General features: G+C 46.1%; 2 protein-coding genes and 1 non-coding gene across 4 annotated transcripts in view; all 3 read left to right on the top strand.

Annotated features, from left to right (window-relative positions):
- Positions 1-987: 987 nt before the first annotated feature.
- ADGRG3 (adhesion G protein-coupled receptor G3) lies at positions 988-26,570 on the top strand. Of its 2 annotated transcripts, XM_007520127.2 has the most exons (12): positions 988-1,128; positions 8,725-8,866; positions 13,744-13,879; positions 16,002-16,148; positions 17,250-17,384; positions 17,694-17,733; positions 17,894-17,985; positions 18,138-18,250; positions 18,735-19,015; positions 19,153-19,246; positions 22,753-23,033; positions 26,077-26,570. In XM_007520127.2, exons 1-12 carry the CDS (start codon positions 1,068-1,070, stop codon positions 26,187-26,189), a joined length of 1,635 nt encoding a protein of 544 aa, XP_007520189.2. In that variant the 5' UTR covers positions 988-1,067; the 3' UTR covers positions 26,190-26,570. The 2 variants fall into 2 exon arrangements, with proteins under 2 accessions (XP_007520189.2, XP_060041465.1); XM_060185482.1 differs by lacking the exon at positions 16,002-16,148.
- On the top strand, positions 11,753-11,859 carry LOC132537166 (U6 spliceosomal RNA). The gene has a single exon (XR_009548629.1). It is a non-coding gene; the product is annotated as a U6 spliceosomal RNA (small nuclear RNA).
- The window catches only part of DRC7 (dynein regulatory complex subunit 7), a 30,941-nt gene continuing 27,262 nt past the window's right edge, over positions 22,898-26,576 (top strand). The window contains exon 1 of the mRNA XM_060185479.1: positions 22,898-23,033. The gene's annotated coding sequence lies outside the window, so the exon portion shown is untranslated. The remainder of the gene's footprint in view (positions 23,034-26,576) is intronic.

Here is a 26,576-nt window from a genome sequence, read left to right as displayed (position 1 = left end):
CCTCCCCTTTTGCCCATCTTCCCAGCAGAGGATGCTCCTAGGTGCTGTGCCAAGTCCCACCTGCCGCCTACACCCCACAAGTGACCCCAACATCCCCCACCCCACCCAGAGGGCCAGCAGGAGATGGAGACGCTGTGGAAGAGGAAGGGGAAGCTGAGGCCAGGAGGCCCAGGCAGCTCTGCTGGACTCTGGAGTGTGTGCTCCTGCCTTTACCCTCCCACGCGGTGGAGTCTAGTATAGGACCTTCTGCCCCCACTTCCCGCTGAAACTTACACACAGTGGCCTCTCCACCTGCTTGTGGTTCACCCAGCCAGGAAGCAGTGGGCTGTCATAAACCCACACCCAACCAAGCCCCAGGACCCTGTGTTTATCTCTCTCCCCACCTCCCTCCCTTGCCATCCTGCCCCTCCTCTTGTCCACTGTGGATTGGGGGTGGATAGGACAGGCCCCTCCTCTGTCCCTAGGCCCCTGGAAGACCTGGACTGGAGCCCTGTCTTGTCCAAAGCACAGGCCTGAATGAGCAAGTGTTTGCCATGTCCACTGCCTCATCTCAGTAGCCAGGCTGTCACAGAACTCATCTGGCTCCTGCATGTTCCTAGCAGGAGGTGCTGGTGTGGTTTCAAGGCTCATTGCTGTACAGAAGAGGAAACAGAGGTTCAGAGAGGCCCCCAGCTTTGTGAACAGAGGACCTGAGCTAGGCCTCCTGGACTCGAAAGCCCATACTTGTGGACACACCCCCGGGGGTCTGTTCAGGTGGCAAGGCCTCTGTGGCTGCCAGACACTTCAATCCCCAACACCTGCCTGAAGGTGGTGGGTGGCCAGCTCCTTGGCTGCCTCCAAGGTGGTCACAGAGTAGGCCGAAGCTTTGTCCAGTTCCCCACACTCCCATTTCACAACTAGGTTCATGACACCACAGAGCAGGAAATATGAGAAAGATGCCACAGGAAGTAGTGACCGATGGGGGGGTGGGGTAGGTGGGGCGAAGCCCGGCCCAGCGGAGTCTGGGAGCAGAGGGACAGGGCCTTGGAGCTCAGTACAACGGCCAGTGGTAACAAGACCAGCTAAGGATGGTGATACCCAAGGCCCTGGGCCTCCTGCTCCTTTTGGCCCTCCAGCTCCTAGCCTCAGGTGAGTTCTGGTCCTCAGTCCCTCCTGTCCTGCCCAGGACATTGGGGAACAGGGAGGGGAGGAAGTAACGCTATCTGGAGCCCAGCCAGATGGCCTTGGCACCTTCTCTAACTTCTTTCTGGGGTTTAGTCCTGCCAAACTTGGGGTAATGCTATGTCTCAGCTCCCCTTTGCTTCCCAAGGTCCTGGAGAAAATGTGTGTGTGTGTGTGTGTGTGTGTGTGTGTGTGTGTGTGTGTGTGTGTGTGTCCGGAGGGCTCCCTGTTCCATCCCCTCATCCAGGGCTGACAGACCCTCCAGGCACTTCCCCTCACAGCCTAGGGCTGCAGGACTTGCTTCTTTGCTGCAGCCACTGCTGCCCCTCTCGCCTGGGGACCCCACATCCACCCCCTTCCCCTTCAGCTCTGTGGCAGTTACAGTGTTCCCTCCTCATATTTTGTTTGGATTCTGTGTGTCTCAGGCACCCCTGCCCTCAGTCGTTGTGTGTCTATCCAGCATAGGGTTGCCTGATTCCTGGGTCAGCATCTTCAGGCTCCAAAGAGCCCTCTTCCCTCCAACTGTAGAGAGTCAGCAGTGTGCAAAGTTTAGCCCTGGAGAAATGGTCATGCAGTTCTGCTGGTGACTTGGGGTGGTGTGGGGACTCTCAATGTGGCCAGCACAAGGATCCAGGAGCCTTCATAAAAGCCGGGATATGTAGGCTGTACCTTCAAGGATCCCCCAAGCAGGGAGAAGACCTTCTGCTGATGTGAGGTCTCAGTTCAAGCAAAGCCTCAGCCTGTGTGTGGGTAACAGGGACATTGAGAGGTCTCTGCCACAGGAGATGTTTAGGGGCCAGAGGTCATTCATCCATTTGCTCACTCATTCATTCATGAAGCATTGGTGATGCCCTCTATGCCACCCTCGACCCTCTCCCCCCAAGCTGATGTCTCATGTAGTCCTTGGGAAATTGGTCAGCTCATCTTTGGGTTCTTGGCATTTCTACAAGAAAAGAATTCACCAGCCTATCAGAAGACTCAGTAAAGGATGAGACACGTTATCTAGAGCTAGAAGAGACAGACACAGAATATAGACAGAGTATAGCCAGCACAGAGTATAGCCAGCACAGAGTATAGCCAGCTCTGAGGGTGAGCAACCCTTGTCTGAGCTGCACATAGATTTTATGGAGTTTGTTTGTGGTTACTAACTGGGGAAGGGTAATTAAGGAGTCACTGGACATCTGCTTTGTCAGACAGGAAAGCAGGTTTTTTTTTGTGTTTTTTTTTTTTGTGGTAGTAGGGGGAATTCTCAGATTTGTGAGAGGGCCTCTTAGCAATGTAGGATTGGAGAGAGGATCCAGAGTGCAATGTCATATTTAAGGGACTGGGTCTTCATAAGGACCTGTAAACAGGAAGTACACTGTTACTGAAATCTCAAGTGGATGCTTCCCTGTCTGCCAGCATCTCCATGTTGTTATTTCCTCCTGGGCTTTGTAGTTTGCTTTTCTCCTCCTCCTGCTCCTTCTTCTCCTTGTTTTCCTCCTCTTCCTCCTCCCTCTTCTTCTCTTCCTCCCTCTTCCTTTTCTTCTCTTGCTACCAGTGTTATCTCTGGGACTGTGTATCTGCCTGGATTCACTGCTCCTATGTTTTTTTTCAATTCCCTTATCGGGGGATTAATGGTTTACAGTTGACAGTAAAATACAATAGTCTGTACATGTGTAACATTTCCTAGTTACCCTCATAACAATTCAGCTCTTGCTAGGTCCTCTTCTGCCATCATATTCCAGGACCTGAACTCTTCCCACACCACCAGAGTCTTTTACTTTGGTGCAATACACCAACTCTAGTCCAAGTTCTGCTTAATATTTTCCATTCTGATCTTGTTCAATTTCTGTCTGTGAGTGAGACCATCCCATATTCATCCTTTTCTGACTTATCTCACTTAACATGATTTCTTCAAGCTCCATCCAAGATGGGGTGAAGAAAGTGAGTTCACCATTTTTTTAAAAAAATTTATTTATTAATGTTTTACATTCAACAGTAAATACAAATGTTTGTACATGCATAATATTTCTCAGTTTTCAACACAACAATACAACCCCCACTAGGTCTTCTGTCATCCTTTTTAGACCTGTACTCTCCCCTCGCCCACCCCAGAGTTTTTTACTTTGGTGCCATACACCAACTCCAGATCAGGATCTACTTGTGTTTTCTCTTCTGATCTTGTTTTTCAACTTCTGCCTGAGAGTGAGATCATCCCATATTCATCCTCCTGTTTCTGACTTATTTCACTTAACATGATTTCCTCAAGCATCATCCAAGATGGGTTGAAAATGGTGATGTCACCATTTTTAATAGCTGAGTAGTATTCCATTGTGTATATATGCTTAGCCACTCATCTGTTGTTGGACACCTGAGTTGCTTCCAGGTTTTGGCTATTACAAATTGTGCTTCTATGAACATAGGTTTTGGCTATTACAAATTGTGCCACTATGAACACAAATCTTTTTGGTTGGGTATGTTGGGTTCCTCAGGATGTATCCTCAGGAGAAGAATTGCAGAATCATAGGGTAGGTCCATTTCTAGCCTTCTGAGAGTTCTCCAGACTGCTTTCCACAGAGGTTGGACCAATTGACAATCCCACCAGCAGTGCAGGACGGTTTCTTTGACCCCACAACGTCTCCAGCATTTGCTGCTGCTTCCTTTTCTGATGTATGACATTCTGACAGGAGTGAAGTGGTATCTCATTGTTGTCTTTATTTGCATTTCTATGACAATCAAAAACTTGGAGCATTTTTTCATGTGTTTCTTGGCCTTTTGGATCTCTTCTGTGGTGAATATTTTGTCCATTTTTGGATGGGGTCATTTGTTTTCTTGTGGTTGAGTTGGGCAAGCTCTTTATATATTTTGGTTATTAGCCTCTTGTCTGATGTATGGCATGTAAAGATCTTCTCCCATTCTGTGAGGGGTCTCTTGGTTTGGGTAGTGGTTTCTTTTGCTGTGCAGAAGCTTTTTAATTTGATGTAGCCCCATAGGATTTTTAAAAATTTATTTCCTTTTGTTGCCCTTGTTGTTTTATTGTTGTAGTTATTATTGTTGTTGTTATTGATGTCATCCTTGTTGGATAGGACAGAGAGAAATAGAGAGAGGAGGGTAAGACAGAGAGGGGGAGAGAAAGATAGACACCTGCAGACCTGCTTCACCCCCTGTGAAGCGACTCCCCTGCAGGTGGGGAGCTGGGGCTTGAACCGGGATCCTTATGCTGGTCCTTGTGCTTTGTACCACGTGCGCTTAACCCACTGTGCTACCACCTGACTCCCCCAGTCCCATAGGTTTATATTTGCCTTAGTCTTCTTTGTAATTGGATTCATTTCATCGAAGATGTCTTTAAAATGTATGCGGAAAAGAGTCCTGCCAGTATTTTCCTCTAAGTATCTGATAATTCCTGGTCTAACATTCAAGTCTTTGATCCACTTGGAATTCACATTTCTGTTTGGTGAAATAAAGTGGTTCAATTTCATTATTTGGCATGTTTCAACCCATTTTTTCCAACAACATTTATTGAAGAGACTCATCTTTCCCTATTTAATAGACTGGGTACCTTTGTCAAAGATGAGATGTCCATAGGTTAGATGTCAAAGATTAGATGTCCTTACTTCTGGGCTCTTAACTCTATTTCACTGGTCAGTGTGTCTATTCATGTTCCAGTACCAAGCAGTTTTAATGACAATGGCCCTATAATACAATTTGAGATTGGGAAGTATGATGCCTCTAGTTCTGTTCTTTCTTCTCAAGATTGTTTTGGCAATTCTAGGTCTTTTCTGGTTCCATCTAAACATTTGTAGCATTTGTTCTACTCTCTTAAAACATGTGGTTGGGGTCTTGATGGGATAGCATTAAATTTGTAGATGGCTCCGGGTAGTATATTCATTTTGGTGATGTTAATTCTTCCAACCCATGAACATGGAATATCTTTCCACTTCTTTGTGTCTTTTTCTATTTCCTTGAGTAGTGACTCATAATTTTCAGTATACAAGTCATTCACTTTTAGGTTAGGTTTATTCCTAGATATTTTATTGTTATTATTGCTATAGTATAAGAAATTGATTTCTGGATTTCAGCTTCTTCTAACTTAGTTTTTGCATAGAGGAATGCCACTGACTTTTGAATGTTAATTTTGTAGACTGACACCTTACTGTACTGCGTGATGATTTCCAAAAGCTTCTTGCTTCTTTAGGTTTTTCTATGTATACTATTATGTCATCTGCAAATAGGGAGAGTTTGACTTCTTCTCTTCCAATCTGTATCCCTTTAATTCCTTGCTCCTACCTGATTGTTACGGCAAGAACTTCCAACACTATGTTGAATAGTAATGGTGATAATGGGCAACCCTGTCTGGTTCTGAGGGGAAATGCTTCCAGTTTTTCACCATTGAGTATGATGTTGGCTGTAGGTTTGCTATATATAGACTCCACTATCTTCAGGAGTTTTCCATCTATTCCCATTTTTGTAGTGTTTTGATCATAAGGGGATGGTAGGTTTTGTCAAAGGCTTTCTCTGCATCTGTTGATATGACCATATGGTTTTTGGTCTTGCTTTTATTGATGTGGTGGATCATGCTGATTGATTTATTTATTTTAAACCAACCTTGCATGCCTGGGATAAACCCCACTTGGTCATGATGAACAATCTTTTTAATATACTACTGTATCCAGTTGGCTAGAATCTTGTTCAATATTTTAGCATCTATGTTTATCAGAGATATTGGTCTGTAGTTTTCTTTTTTGGTTGTGTCCCTGTCTGCTTTTGGTATCAGAGTGATGTTGGCTTCATAGAAGCTGGAAGGGAGTATTCCTATGTCTTCCATCTTCTGGGAGACTTTTAAAAGTAGAGGTATTAACTCATCCTTGAAGGTTTTGTAGAATTCATTTGTAAAATCATCTGGTCCAGGACTTTTATTCTTGGGAAGGTTTTTGATAACTGTTTCAGTTTTCTTACCTGTGATGGATCTGTTCATATTATCTAGTTCCTCTTTAATTAATTTTGGAAGTTCGTAAGTATCTAGGAAATCAACCATTTCTTCCAGGTTCTCTAGCTTCGTGGCATATAGTTGTTCATAGAAGCCTTGCATGGCATGTTGAATTTCTGTGGTGTCTGTTGTAATATCTCCTTTTTCATTTACAATCTGATTTATTTGGGTCTTCTCCCTTTTTTGTTTTGTGAATCTGGCTAAAGGTTTGTCGATTTTGTTCACTCTTTTGAAGAACCAACATTTACTTTCGTTGATCTTTTGTATGTTTTTTTTTATTTTCAGTGTTATTGATTTCTGCCCTAACTTTAGTTATTTATATCCTTCTGGTTGCTTTAGGGTTCCTTTGTTCTTCTTCTTCTAGGCCTTTAAGGTGTGCAATCAGGTTGTTTATTTGTGCTTTTTCTTGTTTGTGCTTGTATGTGTGCTTGTATGGCTATGAATATCCCTCTCAGTACTGCCTTAGTTGTGTTCCAAATATTCTTTTTTTTTTTTTAATTTTATTTATAAAAAGGAAACATTGACAAAGCCATAGGATAAGAGGGGTACAACTTCACACAATTCCCACCACCAGACCTCCGTATCTGATCCCCTTCCCTGATAGCTTTCCTATTCTTTAACCCTCTGGGAGTATGGACGCAAGATCATTGTTCCAAATATCCTGATAGCTTGTGTCTTCATTTTCATTGAACTCTCAAAACATTTTGATTTCTTCTTTTATTTCCTCTTTGACCCAATAGTTGTTAAGTAGTGTACTGTTGAGCTTCCACATTTTGGAACTATTATTAATCTTTTGTTGATTGTTAAGTGTTAGTTTAATTCCTCTGTGGTCTGAGAAGATGCTTGGCATGATTTCAATGCTCTTGAATTTGCTGATGCTGTCTTGAATTTGTGATGGTCTGTCCTTGAGAATGACCCATGTGACTTGAGTAGAATGTGTATTCCAGTTTCTTGGGGTGAATGATCTGTCAAGCTGAGAGAGTGGAGTGTTGAAGTCACCTACTATGACTGTGTTGCTGTTAATACATTGCTGTAGCTCTTTCAGTAGATGTTTGATGTATTTAGATGGCTTCTCATTGGGTGCATAGATGTTAATGATTGTTAAGTACTCTTGATTGACTGATCCTCTGAGCATTAAGTAATGTCCATCCTTGTCTTTTTAAATTTTATTTATTTTAAAGTCTATCGTGTCAGATATGAGAATAGCTGTTCCTGCCCTTTTTTGTGGACCACTGGCTTGTATGATAGTTTTCCATCCTTTCACTTTGAGTCTGTGTTTGTCTTGTTGAGTTAGGTGGGTTTTCTATAGACAGCATATTGTTGGCTTGTGTTTTCTGATCCATCTTCCTACTCTGTATCTTTTATTAGGTAAATTCAGGCCACTGACATTTATTGATATCAAAGACTGAAGATATTTTAACATAGTTCTTGTAGATTTTTAGAGTGTTCTGATATATGGCATATTTATGGTGATGTGATTGTTTATAGGAGACCTTTCAGAACTTCTTTCAGGTGATAGTTGATTCTTTCAACTGTTGCTTGTCTAAGAATGTTTTGATGTCTCCATCTAGTCTGAATGACAGTCTAGCAGGATATAGTTGTCTTGTTTGAAAGCCTTTCTCATTGAGCACGCGACAGATGTCTTGCCATTCTCTTTTGACCTGTAGTGTTTGTGTGGACAAGTCTGCTGCTAATATTATGGGTTTTCCACTGTAGATGACTCTTTGTTTTTCTCTTACAGCCTTCAGGATCCTTTCTTTATCCTTATTCCTTTCCATTCTAAATATGATGTGCCTTGGTGTCTCTAAGTCTGGGTTAATTCTGTTTGGGACCCTCTGGGATTCTTGAACCTTTATGTCTTTGATGTTGTCTAGACTAGAGAAGTTCTCAGCTATTATGTCCTGAAGAATGCTTTCTTCCTCTCCCTCTCTTTCTTCTCTGGTAAGCCAATAATGCTTATATTATTTCTTTTGAAGTCATCCCATATGTCTCTGTTGTTGTTTTCAGTATCTCTTATCTTTTTTGAGACCTCTTCTTTTTTTTTTTTTTTTTTTTTAGGAGCTGTGTGTATTAGGGCTGGGTGGGGCTCTGAGGAGTGTAGTCAGTAGTACATCCTTCTGCATTTAGGTGTGGTTTGGGGGTGTCCTTGCCTGGGTTAGATGCCTCCAATGCCTTCAAAGAATAAACGTGGGGTTGAGAATATAGCATAGTGGTTATGCAACAGATTTTCATGCCTGAGGTTTTGAGGTCTCAGATTCATACACCAGCACCATCATGAGCCAGAGCTGAGCAGGCTCTGGGAAAAAAAATCATTATCATTAACATCATCACCATCATGTGGTTGAAGAATAGCTCAGCTGGTAGAGTGCCAGCCCTGCCATGTGTGTGGCTTAGGTTTGAGTCCGTCCTAGCCTATTACATGGGAGTGCCACAGCCCTAGGAAGTGTGTGTGCGTGTGTGTGTGTGTGTGTGTGTGTGTGTGTGTGTGAAATTCTAGTGTTGTGGTATGTCTCCTCTGTTTATTTATCTATTTGTCTACTTATACATCTGTTTATTTACCTGTCTATTTAATACCCCCCCACATACTCCTTAAGTATTAGAAGACGAAAGAAATGCCTGTGAGGGAATCATCAACATGGGGCAATACGACTCCTTCGAACTCCAGGACACAGCTAATTGCTTTGAAAAATGCAGGCAGGAGGGGAGCAAGTCCTGTCACCTGGGCAACCTGCATAGGTAAGGGCTTTCTGAGAGGATGGAGTGCTTCACCCATGCCCCCAGGATGGGCAGTTCTGGTGCTGCCCTGAGACCTTGCTGCCTCACACCTACATTTTGCCCTATCCAGAGAAGTACGGAGATAAAGTCAGCCTCCATTCCTGTCACTGGGGGTTGTGATCACGTGGTGGTGAATCTGGTGTGTGATCAGACAGACAGGCACCATGTTAGTTTTTGGGTGTAGGTGAGTCCTTTTTGAAGGTTTTGGAAGAGTCCTCTAGCTAGACCTGGGACCTCAGAACCTCAGAACTGGATCTTTTTGCATAGCTACTAAACTATCTCCACAACCCGCCTGCTGCTGCTTTCAAGACAGGTCCACAGTCAGCATCCAACACCTAGTTGTTGAGAAAAAAAAAAAAAAAAGCAAGATGTCTCTGTGTTCTCAGGTGTGAGGTTGGCACAACATTCTGCTCCCACCTGCTTCTGTGTTCCTCCTTATTCATAGCTCCAAGAAGCTGTTCACAGGTGGATGAAAATAGCTCTGGAAAGGAAGAAAGAATAGCTCCCTTACTGTCTAGAAATCATCATCTAGCCCAAGTTTATCAAGATTTTCCCCTACGCTTTCCCTGCCTGTAAACAGATTTAGCTCTTACAATGAGGTCACGCATTTGGTGTTAATCTTTGTGCACACCCTGAGGTAAATAAATACCTAACTGCATGTCATCATGATGGCTGTGTTCACATTTGGGGTCTTCATTTGCTTCAATGCCATTTGCAGAGAGGTTATGCTTTCTTTGTGGAATTGCCTCTGGGAGGACATTCCCTAGCAGGGCTCAGTGAATAGTCCTGGAATATCTTCTTCCCACCAAAGTACTAAACCAGGATCATAACTACACCACATAATGTCACTGTGATCAACTTGAAAGTTGCAGCAGTAGCAATGCCTATGACAGCTCCAGTTAACTCTGCAGGGATGGGGGTTGGGCAGGAGAATGACTGTGGACTGTCATAAATTATATCAGGTGGTGAGTCCAGTTGCAACCCTTACTTTAGATGAGCAGAAAACACTTGAGCAAATCATCAGGGCCCCTGGTAATTGGTAAGAAGTTAATTCATAGCCAGCGCTTTTTTCTTCTACCCCAGTCTTCAAGGACTATCTGAAATAGTTAATTTTTTAAAAAATTTTATTTATAAAAAGGAAACACTGACAAAAACTATAGGATAAGAGCGGTACAACTCCACACAATTTCCACCATCAGAACTCTGTATCCCATCCCCTCCCTTGGTAGCTTTCCTATTCTTTATCCCTCTGAGACCCCAAATCTTCATCTGCAATATTACAGCCTTCAGGTTCAAGATTAGTCAACAATTTGTTTGGCTTTAATAGTTTAATTTTTGTGGTCATCTCTGGGGCTTCACCACTCTGGGCTGACTTTCTGAGATAGGAGAGTGAGTGAGAGAGAGAGAGAGAGAGAGAGAGAGAGGGAGGGAGAGAATATGCAAAAAGCTCCTTAAAAGCATTGGGGCCTGGGCTCAAACTTGGAGTGTGCACCGGGCAAAGCAGAGCAGGTTTACTTTATTTTAAATCAGCTGACAGAGCCAATAAAATCCTGCCAGCATTTCCTTTTGGCTCTATCAATTCATTCCTAATCTCTGTCACAGTATAGTCCGCAAAGGCTTTAGTAATCCTGACACTCTTCAAAGCATCATTTAGTCCACTGTTATGACACCATCATGCTGGTTACATCTGACCAGCAGAAAGCAACAAGTGCTAACATGCCTGAGGTAAACATGTAAAACAGAAGGTGAGAAATAAACCCTACAAGAATTTGGAGGTCAGAAGAATGTCACAATATCCCCTTCAAGGAAAAAGATAAGTTATTGACTCTCACACCACTTAAACCCATGCAGAAGCAGGCACAATGCAAACATGAACCTAAACAAATTGTGACACAAACGATTGCTAAGTGGATTTCTATTTTAGTTAAAATTTAATGGCACATCTGTGCTTTAATGTTTTTTGATCTGTTAGATATGACAACTAAAGTAATTTCTTTTTTAATCAATTAATCTATTTCTTTTTGTTGCCTTTGTTGTTTTATTGTTGTAGTTATTCTCATTGTTGTCATTGTTGGATAGGACAGAGAGAAATGGAGAGAGGAGGGGAAGACAGAGAGGGGGAGAGAAAGACAGACACCTGCAGACCTAAAGTAATTTCTAAAAGACTTTGAGAACCCAATTGCAAAATTTCCTTTGGAAAAGTGAATTGGTTTTTTGTGAGTCCAAAAGATGTTTTAAGTACACAAAGCAAGTTTACTTATGGAAGCTAACTTGTGTTTAGACTACAAAAGTTAGTTGGTGTGCGTTTCACTGCAACTTTCTTTCCATCAGTTTACAAAAATAAAGGTTAGCGGCTGGGAAGATTGTTCAGTGCTAAAGTGCACAGGACTTGCGAGGATGAATCCCGAGTGTGATTTCTTAGAGTACAAATGCTAGTGTGATGCTGTCATTCTCATTCTTTCTTTCATTCTCTCTCACATTAAGACATAAAGAATTTTTTATTGTCACCAGGGTTATTGCTGGAGCTTGGTGGCCACATTACAAATTCATGGTTCCAACAAGCTATTTTTCCTTTTTTCTTCTTTGTTTAACAGGACAGAGAGTCATGAAGAAAGGGGGGTGGGGGAGGGCCTGGGTAGTGGTGCACCTGGTTGAGCGCACATGTTACAGTGTGCAATGACCTGGGTTTGAGCCCCTGGTCCCCACCTACAGGGGCAACGCTTTGAGAGTGGTGAAGTAGTGTTTTAGGTGTCTCTCCCACTCTTTCCTTCTCTATCATCCCCTTCTCTCTTGATTTTTGGCTTTCTCTATCCAATAAATAAATAAAGATAACTTTAAAAATTAAAAGTGCTCATTTCAGCAGCACATATACTAAAATTGGAATGATGCAGAGGAGATTAGCATGGCCCCTGTGCAAGGATGACATGCAAATTCATGAAGTGTTCCATTTTTTTAAGAATATTTATTTTATTTATTTATTCCCTTTTGTTGCCCTTGTTGTTTTATTGTTGTAGTTATTATTGTTGTTGTTGGATAAGACAGAGAGAAATGGAGAGAGGAGGGGAAGACAGAGAGGGGGAGAGAAAGACAGACACCTGCAGACCTGCTTCACTGCTTGTGAAGCGACTTCCCTGCAGGTGGGGAGCCGGGGTTCAAACTGGGATCCTTATGCCAGTCCTTGTGCTTTGCGCCACCTGCGCTTAACCCGCTGTGCTACAGCCCGACTCCCGCGTTCCATATTTTTAAACAAATCTTTGAATTAAAAAAATTAAAAAGAAGGGGGGGATACAGAGGGAAGAGACAGAGAGACATCTGTAGAACTTATTTCACTGCTCTTGAACTTTTCCCTTGAAGCTGGGGAGTGGGGCCTCAAACTTGGGCTCTTGATGGAAAAAATGGACAAATATATAAATATAGAAAGAAAGTTATAGAAATAATAGTCAAACCATATCAGTGACCTTGAGAGAACTACAGTAGCTTCCAATGGAGGGAATGGGGATATAAAACTCTTGTGGTGGGAACGGTGTAAATCAATATCAAGTAACTAATAAAATTAAAATAAGAGAAAGAGATAAAAGAAACAAAATTGGGTACTTGCACTGCCAAGCCCCCATAAATAATTTTTAAATCCTTTATTTATTATTGAATAGAGACAGAGAGAACTTGAGAGAGGACGGGGAGAGAGAGAGAGAGGGAGAGAGACAGAGAGATACCTGCAGCTCCACTTCATCACTCGTGAAGCTTCCCCCCTGTAGGTGGGGACCAGGGACTTGAACCCAGGTCCTTGAGTGATGTAATGTGTGCACTTAACCAGGTGTGCCACCACCTGCCCCCCCCTAAATAACTTTAAAAATCAAAAATAAATTTTCGAGTGAGGCAAAACCATGATGCTCTCCATGGTGCTGAAATCTTAGTTAGTATTCCTTTTCTTGGGCATCTGAGCATAGGCTCTTAAGAGCTGCTACCCAGGTGTAGGCTAAGGTAGCTGGGGGTGGGGGTGGGGAGCTTCACAAATAGTGAAGCAGATCTGCAAGTCTCTCTCTCTCTCTCTCTTTCTCTTTCTCTTTCTATCTCCTCCTTCACTCTCAATTTTTGTCTATTAAAAAAGGGGGAGAAAAGATAAAGAAAGAAGGTCTCTGGGCATGGTGGATTTATCAAGCAGGCACTCAGCCCTAGTGACAACTCTAGTGGCAGAAAATAAATTAGAATAAATGAAAATGATATGAAATTTAAGACTTGGATTATACAGCACACCTGATCCCACACACTATGGTGAAGAAGATGGGGTTGGGGGAGCTCCAGGTCTGTGATTCTGCTTTCATTGGGGTGGAGGGTGGGCAAAGAGGGGTTTTGAGGGCTCACTTGTTACTGCTATACTAGAGACATCAAAGAGATTATCTAAAGCACAGAAAGAGGGAGAAACAATAGGCTCAAATGGTCATTTTTCAAGACTACCCAAAATGTGTCAAGCATAGGTGCCTCAGTGAAGGTAAAGAGGTAGCCAGTTAAAGCTTAAGCCAGGCATTTGCTTTGCTAAAAGAGGAAACTAGATCACCAGGGCTCAGTACATATTCTGATATGTGCGTTTTGTCATATAGAAAGGAAAAACAAACAAAATACTCAGAAAGACTACAGGCTGGAATACCTCAGATCCAGTCTGGGGTGCTCCACTTCTGCAGTGATCCATGGGGTTTTCCCTGATATTGTGGGTCACCCATTTCCCAAGGGTCTGACTGTCGCTCTTCAGGCTGGCTTTGCTCCTGCTATCTAAGCTGGGTGCATTTGGGTGGGTGAATCCATATGCAGGGCCTGACTCCACCTGCTTCCTCCTTTTGTAGTTACTGGCTGAACTATGAGCTCTACCTGGTGGAGAACAACGTGAAACCTGGGAACACATCCTTCCTGAAGGCCTTGGTTAAGAACATCAGCACTAATGTCACAGAAGACCTGTACTTCTCCCTGACTCCCTCCAAGGTGAAGTGTTTCTCCCACCCCCTTTCCCTGCTGGCTGCTTCAGGCCTCACTTTCCTTGAAAAAATTTCCCAGAATTTGGTTTGGGCCACCTTTTCCTCAAGAGCATTTCCCACAATTCTGAGAGAGCTGTGGCTTTTACTTTGTGCCCAGCAAAATGTCCCTACCCAGGGCCCATGGTAGGCAGTGCTCTGCTTCCTGGCACAGTCTCTGCTGGTAACAGGGTGCTGGGATTAGGGCACTCACCAGACTGAGAGTCAGGAGACCTCCCTCCTGGTCCTGGATTCCCCCAAATCACTGAAAATCCTCTGGAAAAAGCCTTCCCCTTTCTAGGCCCTGAGTCTTTCTCTGTAAGAGCTCTGAGGCTCTACCAAGGTCTAAACTTCCTATAGACTCTTCCATATAGGAAACTCATTGGAATCAGGGCAAGACATACTTTATTGATTGATTGATTGATTGATTGATTGATTGCCTCCAGGGTTATTGCTGGGGCTCAGTGCCTGAACCACAAATCCACTGCTCCTGGAAACCATTTTCCCCCTTTATTGCCCTTTTTTTTGCCCTTTTTATATTTTAATCGTTGTGGTTATTATTATTGTTGTTGTTATTGATGTCATTGTAGTTGGATAGGACAGAGAGAAATGGAGAGGGGAAGGGAAGACAGAGGGGGGGAGAGAAAGACACCTGCAGACCTGCTTCATCGCTTGTGAAACGACCTCCCCTGCAGGTGGGGAGCCAGGGGCTCGAACCAAGATCCTTACTCCAGTCCTTGCGCTTCGTGCCGTGTGTGCTTAACCCGCTGCGCTATCCCTGACCAGGCAAGGCATACTTTACAAAGGGCTAAATGGACTGCTTCTAGATTTGTATGAGTCTGTATTCAGATCCCAATTTTTCCCCTCACCAGTGTTGTCATCTTGAGCACATGGCTTCGTTTTTTTTCCTGGCTCATCTTCCCTGTGTGTAAAATGGTGAAGCATTGCCTACCTCAGGGCTGTCGAGAAGAGCATGTAAGCCCAAGCTCATACTTCTTGGGGGCTTCCAGGACTCAGTTTCCACTGAGGGAGGAAGCAGAGGGTGGAGGTTTAGGCAGAGGCAAATATGCTGTTGTGGAGGTATGTTTAAGTCGGTAAGGAGAAGAGGAGAGGGAAGGTAGATAGGATCTTGCTCAACCCTTTACTGTCACTCAAGTGGCTGGGGTGTCTGGGTTACTCACTGGCTCATGTGTCCTTTAGACTTGGGTCTGAGCTAGGGAGGAAAAGTTGGGTACTCAGTTCCACCCTAAGCTCCCCCAATTCTGATGGGATACCTTTGAGGCTCAAGATGGGGCATGCAGTGGGGTCAGTTAAGGAGAAAAGCCTGCTTTGCAGTTGCAATGGGATTGGCTGACTATATGATCAACTTTTAGTTTTTACAAAATGTGTTACGGGTTTTAAATTCATTTTGAACTTTTGTTGAGGATCTGGAGCCTTGCGCACCAGTCTGGACTGTTTTTTCATTTAGATAGAGAGATGGAGAGAGAGAGGGAGAGACACCACAGCACCAGAGTCTCTCCCCCTCCCCCCAGTGCCATAACACCTTTTGTGTGGTGCCAGGGTCCAAACTTGGGTCATGTGCATGGAAAGGCAGGCACCCTACCTAGTCAGTTATCTCTTTAGCTTCTCACTATGGATTTTGGTCTCCTCACTCTTTGTCCTATCTCCTTCCTGGTGGTTGTATTCTTTCCATGCATTCTGAGTCAGAAGCCAGAGAACTGTCACTGTAAAACACAGTGTAAGCCCAGAGCTGGTTGGAATTTTAGCCCCAAACACTCCATTGTCTTTAAGCCTTGCAAACTTCATGTGCCCAGCTGTCCTCCCTTCATTGCACTCTAGGCTGGACAGGTGCACGTGCAGACACTGTGCCAGTGCCTCATTCCATGTTGGTCAGATCGGGACTCCCCAGGTTCCAAGACTCATCCTGAGGCTCATGATGGGGACTAGGCAGAACTGGGACTGTACCTCTCAGATGCTTCCCCTCTTCCATTTTGGAAACTGCCTCAGCTTCCCCTCCTGACAGAGGGAGGGATGGACCCTATGCAGGTGATTGGGCTCTGGGGCTAGATGGGAGCTGTGATGTGTGACTGCAGGTTCCGAGTGAGGTGACAGAGGCTGAGCACGGGCCACCTGACAGAGTCCGACTTCCCCAGAGCCTGTTTACATCCCTGCGGGGCAGCAGGTCGGAGGTGCGGCTGGCCATCACCATCCTGGACATTGGCATGGGGGATGTCTTCAAGGTGAGGGGAAGGCCCGGGGAGACAACATAGTGGTTACGCAAATAGTTCTCTTGCCAGAGGTTGTAAAGTCCCAGGTTCAATCCCCGGCACCTCCATAAATTAGAGCTGAACAGTAGTCTGGCCTCTCTGTATTGTTCTCTCTCATTAGAGTAAAATGTGTCTTTTAAAAAAGGTACACAGACACCTCCTGCTCTAGTGCACACACATACATGGGTGACCCTGGTTGACCCTGGACACAATGGCAGGTGAATCCCTGCCCTCGCAAATGCATATCTGGAGCCTGTCCCCACACTCTGCTTCCACTTACAGGCAGGTGCAGACCCGGGGTGCTGATCTGGGTGGGATCACCCCCTGTGCTCTGTGCCTTTCTAGTTAAGAATTCAGATGATGGGGTGGGAGATACTTCATAGTACATAATTTACTATGCTCCAGGACCCAGGTTTAAAACTCCAGCCACATTTTTAAATAAAGGTTGAGAAACAGAGATAGAGAGTGGCAGGCCAGGAAGACAGCGTAACGGTTCTGCAGAAGACTTTCAGGCTTGAAGCTTTGACGCTCCAGATTCAATCACCAGCACCACCATATGCCAGAGCTGAGCAGTGCTCTGGTCTCTCTCTGTCTCTCATTAAAATAAAATAAATATTTTGAGAGAGAGAGAGACCTGCAGCACTGTACCACCATTGTTCCCAAAGCCTTCTCCCCTACAGATAGAGACCAGGAATTGAATCTGGGTCCCTACGCATAGTAACCTGTGTGCTCAACCCAGTGAACCCTTTGCTATGCTACCTATCCTTCTCTGTTTTTCTTTCCTCCTGTCTCTAATCCTCTACCTAAAAAAGAAAACAAAAAGAAAAGAGGACAGAAAAAAAAAGGAAAGGAAAGAGGAGGTTTGGAACACCAGTGGCTAGCTGAGACAGAGTGAAGGGCCCACCGGCCACAGCCTGAGCTTCAGGGCAACCAGTCAGAACGGCAGGTCATCTGTGACCCCTTGCCATCCCCCACCCCAGAACCCCCCTCCCTGCCACCAACACCACCCTGCCCAGGGTCGTGAGTCTAGAGGTCCCTTGCAGTCCTCCTGGAGTGCCCCCTTGTCCTCCACAGGGCCCCAACCTCAAACCAGAGGATGGCAGCAGTGTGTGGAACAATCGCCTGGTGGGCCTGAGTCTGGGCCGAGTGCCTGTGGCAGGGCTGACGGACCCTGTGGAGATCACCTTCTCCCACCAGCAGCAGCCCTCCGTGAGTCCCCCACCCAAGGGCATCCAGACTTTGCAATAGTCCTTCTTTCCACACCTGCCCGGGGCAGATTTAGCACCAGGCACGCTGTTGTGCCCAGGGCCCATGCCTGCCCCACCCATGGTGACTGCGTGCCCCCAGCGCTCTCTTGCCCGAGTGCTCATGGGGTGCATAGGGCAGTCTGCCTACGGCTGTGGTCCCCTAAAGACGTGTATTCACACATGCTCTCCCCACAGCCCCGTCCTCCCTCTCCCCACCCCCACTCTCCTCACTTTGGTTCCTACCTCTTTCTGACTTCCATTCTGCTTCCAGAGCATGACCTTCAGCTGTGTGTTCTGGGATGCGAATAAAGGTAGGGCTAGAGAAGGAGCTTCTTGGTAAGACGGTCATGAGATAGGTGGGGTCTCCTAAAGGATCCCTCCTCTCACTTCTCCCTTCCCCTTTTTTCCCCTCCCCTCTTCTCCCTTCTCCTCCCCTCCCTCACATATTCTCCCCTCTTCCTGGGTCAACAGGAGACTGGTCTTCCAAAGGCTGCTTAACAAAACAGGGGCCCAAGCAGACTGTGTGCCACTGTGACCACCTGACCTTCTTCACCCTGCTCCTGGTAACAGCCCCCAGCACTTCTTGGGGGGGGGGGGGATGTGCTGAGGCTTGTGGCCCAGGGAGGAGGCTGCCAAGCAGGGATCAGGGCTTTAGAGGGTGTGGATCTGGCTGCTGACTAACAGGGCCCTGTTTTGGGGTATGTCCTGTGTGCAGAGGCCCATCTTGGACAAAGCCACTGTGCTGGCCCTCACGCGTACCTCCCAGGCTGGCTGCGGGGCTTCCATGTTCTTCCTGGCTCTCACCATTGGGATCTACACTGCCCTGAGGTGGGTCAACCCCATCTCACCGTACATGTGCTCAGGGGTAGAAAGCACCCCCAGTTAAAGAGACCAACACCTAGCACTCCCCCCAAGTCCCATCGCCTCATCTACAGAGTGGGGTGCAGGCTGAACTGTGGCTGGGGAAAAGACAGCTGGGGTTAGCGTGAGCACAGTGAGGGCTAAGTGGAAGGACAGAGAACAGCATGGCAGGCAGAGGTGTCCAGGAGGTGAGGAAGCAGAATGCACCCAGAAAATTGTATGTGCAATCTAAACTGTATGTGCAGCTAGAGCAGAGTTGAGACTCAAAACCTAGAGGACCCTGAGGGCTGGGAGATGGCTCTTGGATTTGACCTGGCTGTTGATAGGGAGGAGGAAGGGGGTGCCTGGGAGGAGGAGGAGGAGGAGAGCCTGGGCTGAACTGAGGACTAGCAGAGGCAGGGTGGAGAGACCCAGGGGGGCCCATGGGAACTGCAGCCCCTTCTCTCCCCAGGTTGACCCGGCAGAGATTCAAGTCAGAGGACGCCCCCAAGATCCACGTGGCCCTGAGTGTCAGCCTGTTTCTCCTGAATCTGGCGTTCTTCTTCAGCGTGGGGCCTGGCTCCAGGGTGTCGAACCCTGCCTGCTGGCTCCAAGGCGCCCTCTTGCACTACTTCCTGCTCTGCACCTTCACCTGGATGGGCCTGGAAGCCTTCCACCTCTACCTGCTGGTCATTAAAGTCTTCAACACCTACTTTGGGCACTACTTCCTGAAGCTGAGCCTCGTGGGTTGGGGTAGGCACTGCATGGGTACAGGGGGAGAGAAAGTGCGGCCCTGGCAGGACAGGGAGGGGACAGCCTGGGTTTGAGGCTTGGGGGATCAACAGGCTGAGGGATCACGGCAGCACCATCACTTCTACCCTCTTGCTCAGGCCTGCCTGCCCTTGTGGTCATTGGCACTGGGATTTCCAACAGCTACGGCTACTTCACCATCCGCGACCAGGACAACCGCATCACACTGGAGCTGTGAGTGGTGACAGCAGGCACGGGGTCCCGGGGAGGTGGGGGAGAAAGGAATCCTGGGAAGGGAGACTGAGCAAGTTAAGGCAAAGCACCCTCAGAGCCAGTCTGCTCATGGTTTGGAGGTTAAGTAGAGGCCTGGAGGGAAGAAGTACAGAGAAGGGGGTGGCTGAGAAGGAGGAGAACCAGAATACAGGCAGGTTGTCCCACTCTAGCTTGGATCACTGCCAGCCCTTGTTTTATATTATTAAAAAAATTGCCTGTTGGTGATGGTTAGTGGTATACTCAGTTGAGCATACATGCACAAAAAACCAAGTTAAAGCTCTGGGTCCCCATCTGTAGGGAAGCTTTTTAAGTGGTGAAGCAGTCAGTACTGTAGTTGTCTTTCTTTCTCTCCCTCTATTTCCCCTTCTCTCTCAATTTCTCTGTCATTAAAAAAAAAAGATAGAAAGGAAGAAGGAAGAAGGAAGGAAGAAGAAGGAAGGAAGAAAGAAAGAAAAAGCGCCACCGGCACTGATGTATTTGTCATGCAGGCATCAGCCCCAGCACTAACCCCGGTGGAATAAAAAACTTAAATATATATTTATATATTTATTGAAGGAAGAGAGAGAGAGCCAAAGCACAATTCTGGTACATGTAATGCCCAAGACTGGACTTGGGACCTCATGCTTTTAGCTCCAACTCTCTAGCTACTGTACCATTTCCCTGGCCACCATCTTATTTTATTATCACTTTACTGAGTTAATGCTGATCTGCAAGACCACTATTGTCACAGGAATACATGTCCACATCTCCCACCTCCCAGGACAGGTGTCAGCACACCTCACTCTTCTCCAGATTGTCATCTTCCACCACCACAGGGCACTGTATCTCCAACCCTTTTCAACCTCCTCCTGTCTCCCATTTCTGCGTCCATGGGTCTGTTGAAATAGACCATAGTTTACTAATGTTTCGCTTTGTGTTATATATGGGGGGGAAAGAGGGACACAAGAGCACTGCTCATCTCTGGTTTATGGTTGTGCTGGGAACTGAACCTGAGACCTTGGAGCCTCAGGCGTAAGAGTCTTTTGTATAACCATGATGCTATCTCTTCCGTCCCTAATGTTTCACTTTGTATTTTCCCTTGTGTTGCTTCTTTTTATTTTATTTTATTTTATTTTATTTTATTTATTTATTCCCTTTTGTTGCCCTAGTTTTTTTTTATTATTATTGTTGTCATCGCTGTTGGATAGGACAGAGAGAAATGGAGAGAGGAGGGGAAGACAGAGAGGGGGGAGAGAAAGATAGACACCTGCAGACCTGCTTCACCACCTGTGAAGCGACTCCCCTGCAGGTGGGGAGCCGGGGTTCGAACCGGGACCTTCTGCCGGTCCTTGTGCTTTGCGCCACCTGCGCTTAACCCGCTGCGCTACAGCCCGACTCCCCTTGTGTTGCTTCTTAACTCCTGTCTATGAGTAAGATGGTCTATATTTGTTTCTCCTTCTGCCTCATTTCACTTAGCATGAGCCCTACCAGTTCCATGCCGACTATTACACATAGCACTGCAGTAAACACAGTTGGGCATTGGTCTCTTCAAATGAGCATTTTTGTGTTCTTTGCATAGGTCCTTAGGAGAAGCATTGACTTTGGGCAGATTTGCAAAGCTATCTCTTCTGTCCCACCTGCCATGTCAGGTGCTCAGTCTGGGTCAATGTGGGGATCCTGACTTTTGGCTCCTCCTGGCCATCAGCCAACTGCCCAGGCATCTGCAGCAACTGCTTCCATCTGGGCTCTGCCCCTGAGTGGCCATGTAAGCCTGGGCAAACCTGGGCCTTCCCAGCCTCAGCCTCCTCATCTGCACAGTCTGCCTTTCTCCCTTGCAGTGCAAGGGGCAGTGGGGTGCCCTGAGCCTCTCCTAGTGCACCCACCCACCCCAGGACCCATGGCTCTGTGCAAGGAAAACCTCCTCTTCCCAGGGATTCAGCTGCAAGAATCTCAGGGGCTGCAAAGGAAGCATAAGTGTAGGGGTTGACCTAGGTGGGGATGACATCCAGCTGGCTGTGACCTGCACAGATAAAGGGCAGCAGATTGCTACCCTCAGGAGTGCGTCCACAGAACTGCCATGTATATGGCTTCACAGGAAAGCAGAAATCTGGATATTTACACTGAGCTTCCTGCTTAAAAAAAAGTTTTATGGTGGTCTGGGAAGTAGTGCAGTGGCTAAGGAACTAGACTCCCAAGCATGAGGTCGTGAGTTCAATCTTCGGCAGCACATGTACCAGAAGTAATGTCTGGCTCTTTCTCTCTCTCCTCCAATCTTTCTCATTAATAAGTAAATAAAATCTTTTAAAAATGTTTTATGCACTTATTAACAAGTGGGCTGGGGATGTAGTGCTGTGGCAGTACATGGGACTTGCATTTGAAAGGTCCCAGGTTCAATCCCTGGCACCACTGTATGTCAGAGCTGAGCAATGCACTTTTCAAATCAATAACGGCAAAAAAAAAAAAAAAATTAATGGGATCTGGCAGTAGTTCACTCAGTAGAGTGCACATATCACATTTTTTAAGGACTCAGGTTCAAGCCTCCAGTACCCACCTGCAGGGGAGAAGAAGAATCACAGATGGAGGGGGCCAGGCAGTGGCGCAGAGGGTTAAGCGCATGTGGCACAAAGTGCAGGGACCAGCATAAGGATCCCAGTTCGAGCCCCCGGCTCCCCACCTGCAGGGGAGTCGCTTCACAGGTGGTAAAGCAGGTCTGCAGGTGTCTATCTTTCTCTCCCCCTCTCTGTCTTCCCCTCATCTCTCCATTTCTCTCTGTCCTATCCAACAGCGAACAACATCAACAATGGCAATAATAATAACCACAACGAGGCTACAACAACAAGGGCAACAAAAGGGGGAAAAATGGCCTCCAGGAGCGGTGGATTCATGGTGCAGGCACCGAGCCCAGCAATAACCCTGGAGGAAAAAAAAATCACAGGTGGAGCAGTGCTGCAGTTCTCTCTCTCTCTCTCTCTCTTTCTCCCTTTCTCTCTGTCTCACCTTTTATCAAAAGAGGAACAGAAATGGCTGCCAAATAGAGTTCTTCTGTGGGCACTGAGCCATAGCAATAACTCAGGTTTCAATAATAATGATGACAATAACAATAATAATAGTGAGAGAAAGTACAAGAGCATCACTCTAGCATATGCAGTGCTGGGGAACAAACTCAGGACCTCACGCATGCAAGTTCTGTGCCCTACCACTGGGTCACTTCCCTGGCAGCTAACCCCCCCACCCCTGCACCCCACTTCTTAGAATTTTTTCACATAATAGGGAGAGATCAAAACATGTTTGGGGGACCAAACTGTCCCACTCACACTCACTTGTCTAAAAAGACAACAGACTGATACCTCTGGAGGGCCTCTCCCTCAAGAGTGTAAAGGTGGGAGAAGCCATCTCTGGGTCCTGGAAGGTCAGTGAGGGGAAGTGGGCCCAAGACTTGCTGGTTGGAGAACCTCTCCCTCACCCAATGGCTGCCCCGCCTCTTGCAGGTGCTGGTTCAGTGAGACCACCCAGTCTGCTCGGTACATCACCGTCCACGGCTACTTCCTAGTCACCTTCCTCTGCAGTGCCATGGTCTTGGGCTTGGTGGCCTGGAAGATCTTCACTCTTTCAAGCACCACGGCGGGCAAAGAGCAGGGGCAGAGCTGGAAGGGTGTCCTCACCGTGCTGGGCCTGTCCAGCCTGGTGGGCATGACATGGGGGCTAGCCATCCTCACACCCCTGGGGCTGCCTGCCACCTATGCCTTTGCTCTATTCAACTCCCTGCAAGGTAAGGTTCTGGAATGACACCAGGGGGTGCTGGGCAGTGAGTGGGGTGGGGATAAAAAGAGACGGGACTCCACTTAGGCTTACTGAAATCAAAGGCAATAATTTTAAATGTCCAGGGCTGCCCCAGTGGCCTCCCAGGGAGGAAAGACTAATTAACCTTGAGGGCGATGGTCCCAGGAAAAGCCACCAAGCAAAGCATATTCTTTGTTCCTCTTTTTCTCTGTGGCCTTGAGTAACTTCACCTTCTTCTTTCTGTGGAAATTTCACTCTTGTCCCAGGTTCCTAGGGGGCTCCCAGGTTCCACTGTCCTATTGCCACTCCTATCCCCTAAGTGGTTGTGCAATAAGGCCAGCCTTTGGGAGACATTTCAAGTCCAGTGGCCACAACCTGATCCCAGGTCTTAGGAGAGTCAAAGATGCAACTGGGTCATCTGATGTCAGGTGCCGGTCTCTGGTCCAATCAATTGTTACTGTGGCTGGGAGGGTAAGGTCATCTGAGAGGGTAGCCACATGACAGAGATAGTTTCTAAGGGGCTTCAGAGACAGGAAAGAAATTATGTAGACAAAGTGAGCATGGGGGAGAGGGCACTGTGGGGCTTCATCATGTGGGAACTATATTAATAACAGCAGGAGTTTTAAAATTAGTGATTTAATGATGATCAACAAGATTGTGGGGTAAAAGGTACAATTCCACACAACTCCCACCACCAGAGATCTATATCCCGTCCCCTCCATTTTCCAGTTCCCTATTCCATTTCCCTATTCATTATCCCTCTTGGAGTATGGGCCAAAAATCTTTTGGGGGAGCAGAAGGTGGGAGGTCTGGCTTCTGTAAGTGCTTCACTGCTGAACATGGGCATTGACAGATCAATCCATACCCCCAGCCTGTTTCTATCTTTCCCTAGTGGGGCAGGGCTCTGGAGAGGTGGGATTCCAGGACACATTGGTGAGGTTGTCTGCCCAGGGAAGTCAGGTTAGTATCATGGTAGCATCTGAAACTTGGTGACTGAAAAGCATTAAGATATAAAGCAGAACAGATTGTTAATTATCAGAAACCTAAAGGTAAGAGTATAGCATATTATACTTGGGGTCTTCATGTTGGAAGAAGCTAGGAAGTCTATTTTAGGTATATTCCAAGGGAGCCCGTGTCTTTACTAATTTTTGCCTGAGCCTAATAGCTAACATGTAGGCAGACTGAACGTATTGTCTGGGAAGATGGTGTCAGAGTTGGGAATAGGACTAGAAAGCTGGATCAGGGAAAAGAGTAGCTCTCAAATATGGGAAAGGTATATAAATATTGTTAATTGTAAACACCATTGATCTGACCTACGGCCCATGTCTATTCATATTTAGCACAGGAGCCTGTGTAACCTCTGCATCCCTGTCAATTTGAACTCTCATTCCATGGTCATAGCTAGGAACATTCTAGGCTGCACCCGTTTCAAGACCAGTCTTCCTTGAGTGGCAGAGTATGTTGACTCAACCTCCTTTTGGAGAGCTGGGCAATTTCTACCATTTGTTCTACATCAAGGACAAGGTCCTATAGAGGCTCACAAGAGGGTTTATGATATTGTTCCTGATGGAGAAGACCACTGATGTTGGAGAGAGGGATTTGTTAGAGGTCTAGGCCCATCATATAGATGTAGAGGAGTTTATTTTCTTTTTTAAATTATGAGATTAATGGTTTACAGTCGACAGTAAAAATACAGTACACAACAGGAATTTTTAATATTAGGTCAACTGAGACTACCCCAGAACAATAAGGATTAGAGATCTGGAAAATTCCAGGTGTGAAGAGTTGAGGAGAGGGACCAGGAGATAGTTCCCTCAGTAGAGGACATACTTTACCAAATGAGGGGACTCAACTTCATGCCCCCAGCCATCAGATAGGAGCTCTTGCATAGTGGGAGCTTCAGAACTATAAAGTAGTGTGGTGGTAGCTCTCCTGTCTCTATCTCTCACTTTCTATTAAAAAAAAAAAAAAAGATAGTCTGTAGAAAGCAGTGAAATCATGCAGGAATAAAACCCCAGCAAACACACTGGTGTCAAAAAAAGGAGGGGTGGGAGAAGAGATGGACCTCAAAGCTAAGGGATATAGCTTTATTCTTTCAGGGGTTACCCTTAAATTTTACATTTAAATACTTCACTGAGGTAAGTCTCCATTGAGTGTGAGTGACTGAGTTTTTCAATTTTTCTCCAAACACAAAGTTTTCCTTCCACACACCCTGACTGCCCTTGAACTATTCTCATTACTGTTAATGTTGCTTAGAGTTAAAGTTGGGAGCTTTCTTCCTTCCTCCCTTTATACTATTATTCTTCTTATTTTTTATTACCACTAGGGCTAATGCTGGGCTTTGGTGCCTGCACTACTAATCTACCACTCCTCATGGCCATTTTCCTCCTTTCATTTGTATTATTCTATTATTTATTTTTTCTAGACACAGAGAGAAAATGAGAATGATAGGTTCCTACAGCACTGGTTCTTCTACGCATGTGGGGATCTGACACATGATAACATCGTGTTCACTATATCAAATGTGCCACCATTTGGCCTCAGGAGTTTCTTTAAACACAGTAGAGTGCCTCATTTTGTCTTTTTTTTTTTTTTTGTCTACCTCCAACTTGTCCCCTTCTTCCTGAGATACACCCTGTGATAAGCCTTTAAGCTGTGGTGGGCATGTTTTGCATGTCTGAAAATTCTTTTACTTTGTCCTTTCTTTTCTAGGATAGAAGTGTGTGTGTGTGTGTGTGTGTGTGTGTGTGTGTGTGTGTGTGTGTGTGTGTGTGTGTGTGTGTACGGGAGAAAGGGGGGTATTTCAAGAACTCTGGCTTTTCATTTCCTAGATTTCTATTGAGTTCTTTCTTCGGAATAGGCTTCATTTTTGCCTGATTTCCTCCTCAGGTCTTGAGCCTGGGCATGCAGGTATTTCTCTTCTAGATAGCATTCAGCCATGCTGCCCCTCTGCCTGTCAGGCCCCCATCCTCTCCCCTAGATTTAGGCCTTCCATGGACTTCAGCTCACCACAGGCCTCTTATACTTGACAGGTGTGTTCATCTTCTGCTGGTTCGTGGTACTCTACTTCCCAGGCCAGAAGTCCACGGCTTCCTCTTCTGGCACTGCCCGACTTGACCAGGCCCACTCCATGTCTCAGGAATAGGGGTTACACCTTGGCCCCACTGGACCCCTACCTGTGCTCCAGACTCGCCTCTGGCTTGTTGTGAACATTTGAGACTCCTTCTGGGCCTCAGTTAGCACGTTTGTAACATGTGGATGAGGAAAAAGGAGACCAGGACCAGGTTGAAACTTGTGGCCTCAAGGGTCCATCCAGAGCCATCTATGGTTCTGAGAGCCCACAAACCCGGGACTACGGGAGTCAGAATTACTATGATCTTGAGAGCCCCTTTCCTCCAACAGAGCACAGAGTCACACCTTCATCCTTGACCTTCCCACACCCATGTCTGCCTTCACAGCAAGGCAACTCCTCTCTGCCTGCTGTCACTAGCCTCCCCATCTCAAGATGGGGCTGAGCTCACAGAAAGGGGGT

The sequence above is a fragment of the Erinaceus europaeus genome, chromosome 2 (assembly GCF_950295315.1).
Source record: "Erinaceus europaeus chromosome 2, mEriEur2.1, whole genome shotgun sequence".
NCBI lineage: Eukaryota > Metazoa > Chordata > Mammalia > Eulipotyphla > Erinaceidae > Erinaceus > Erinaceus europaeus.
Note: the sequence above shows the minus strand (reverse complement) of the source record. Positions and strands in the feature narration are given on the sequence as shown.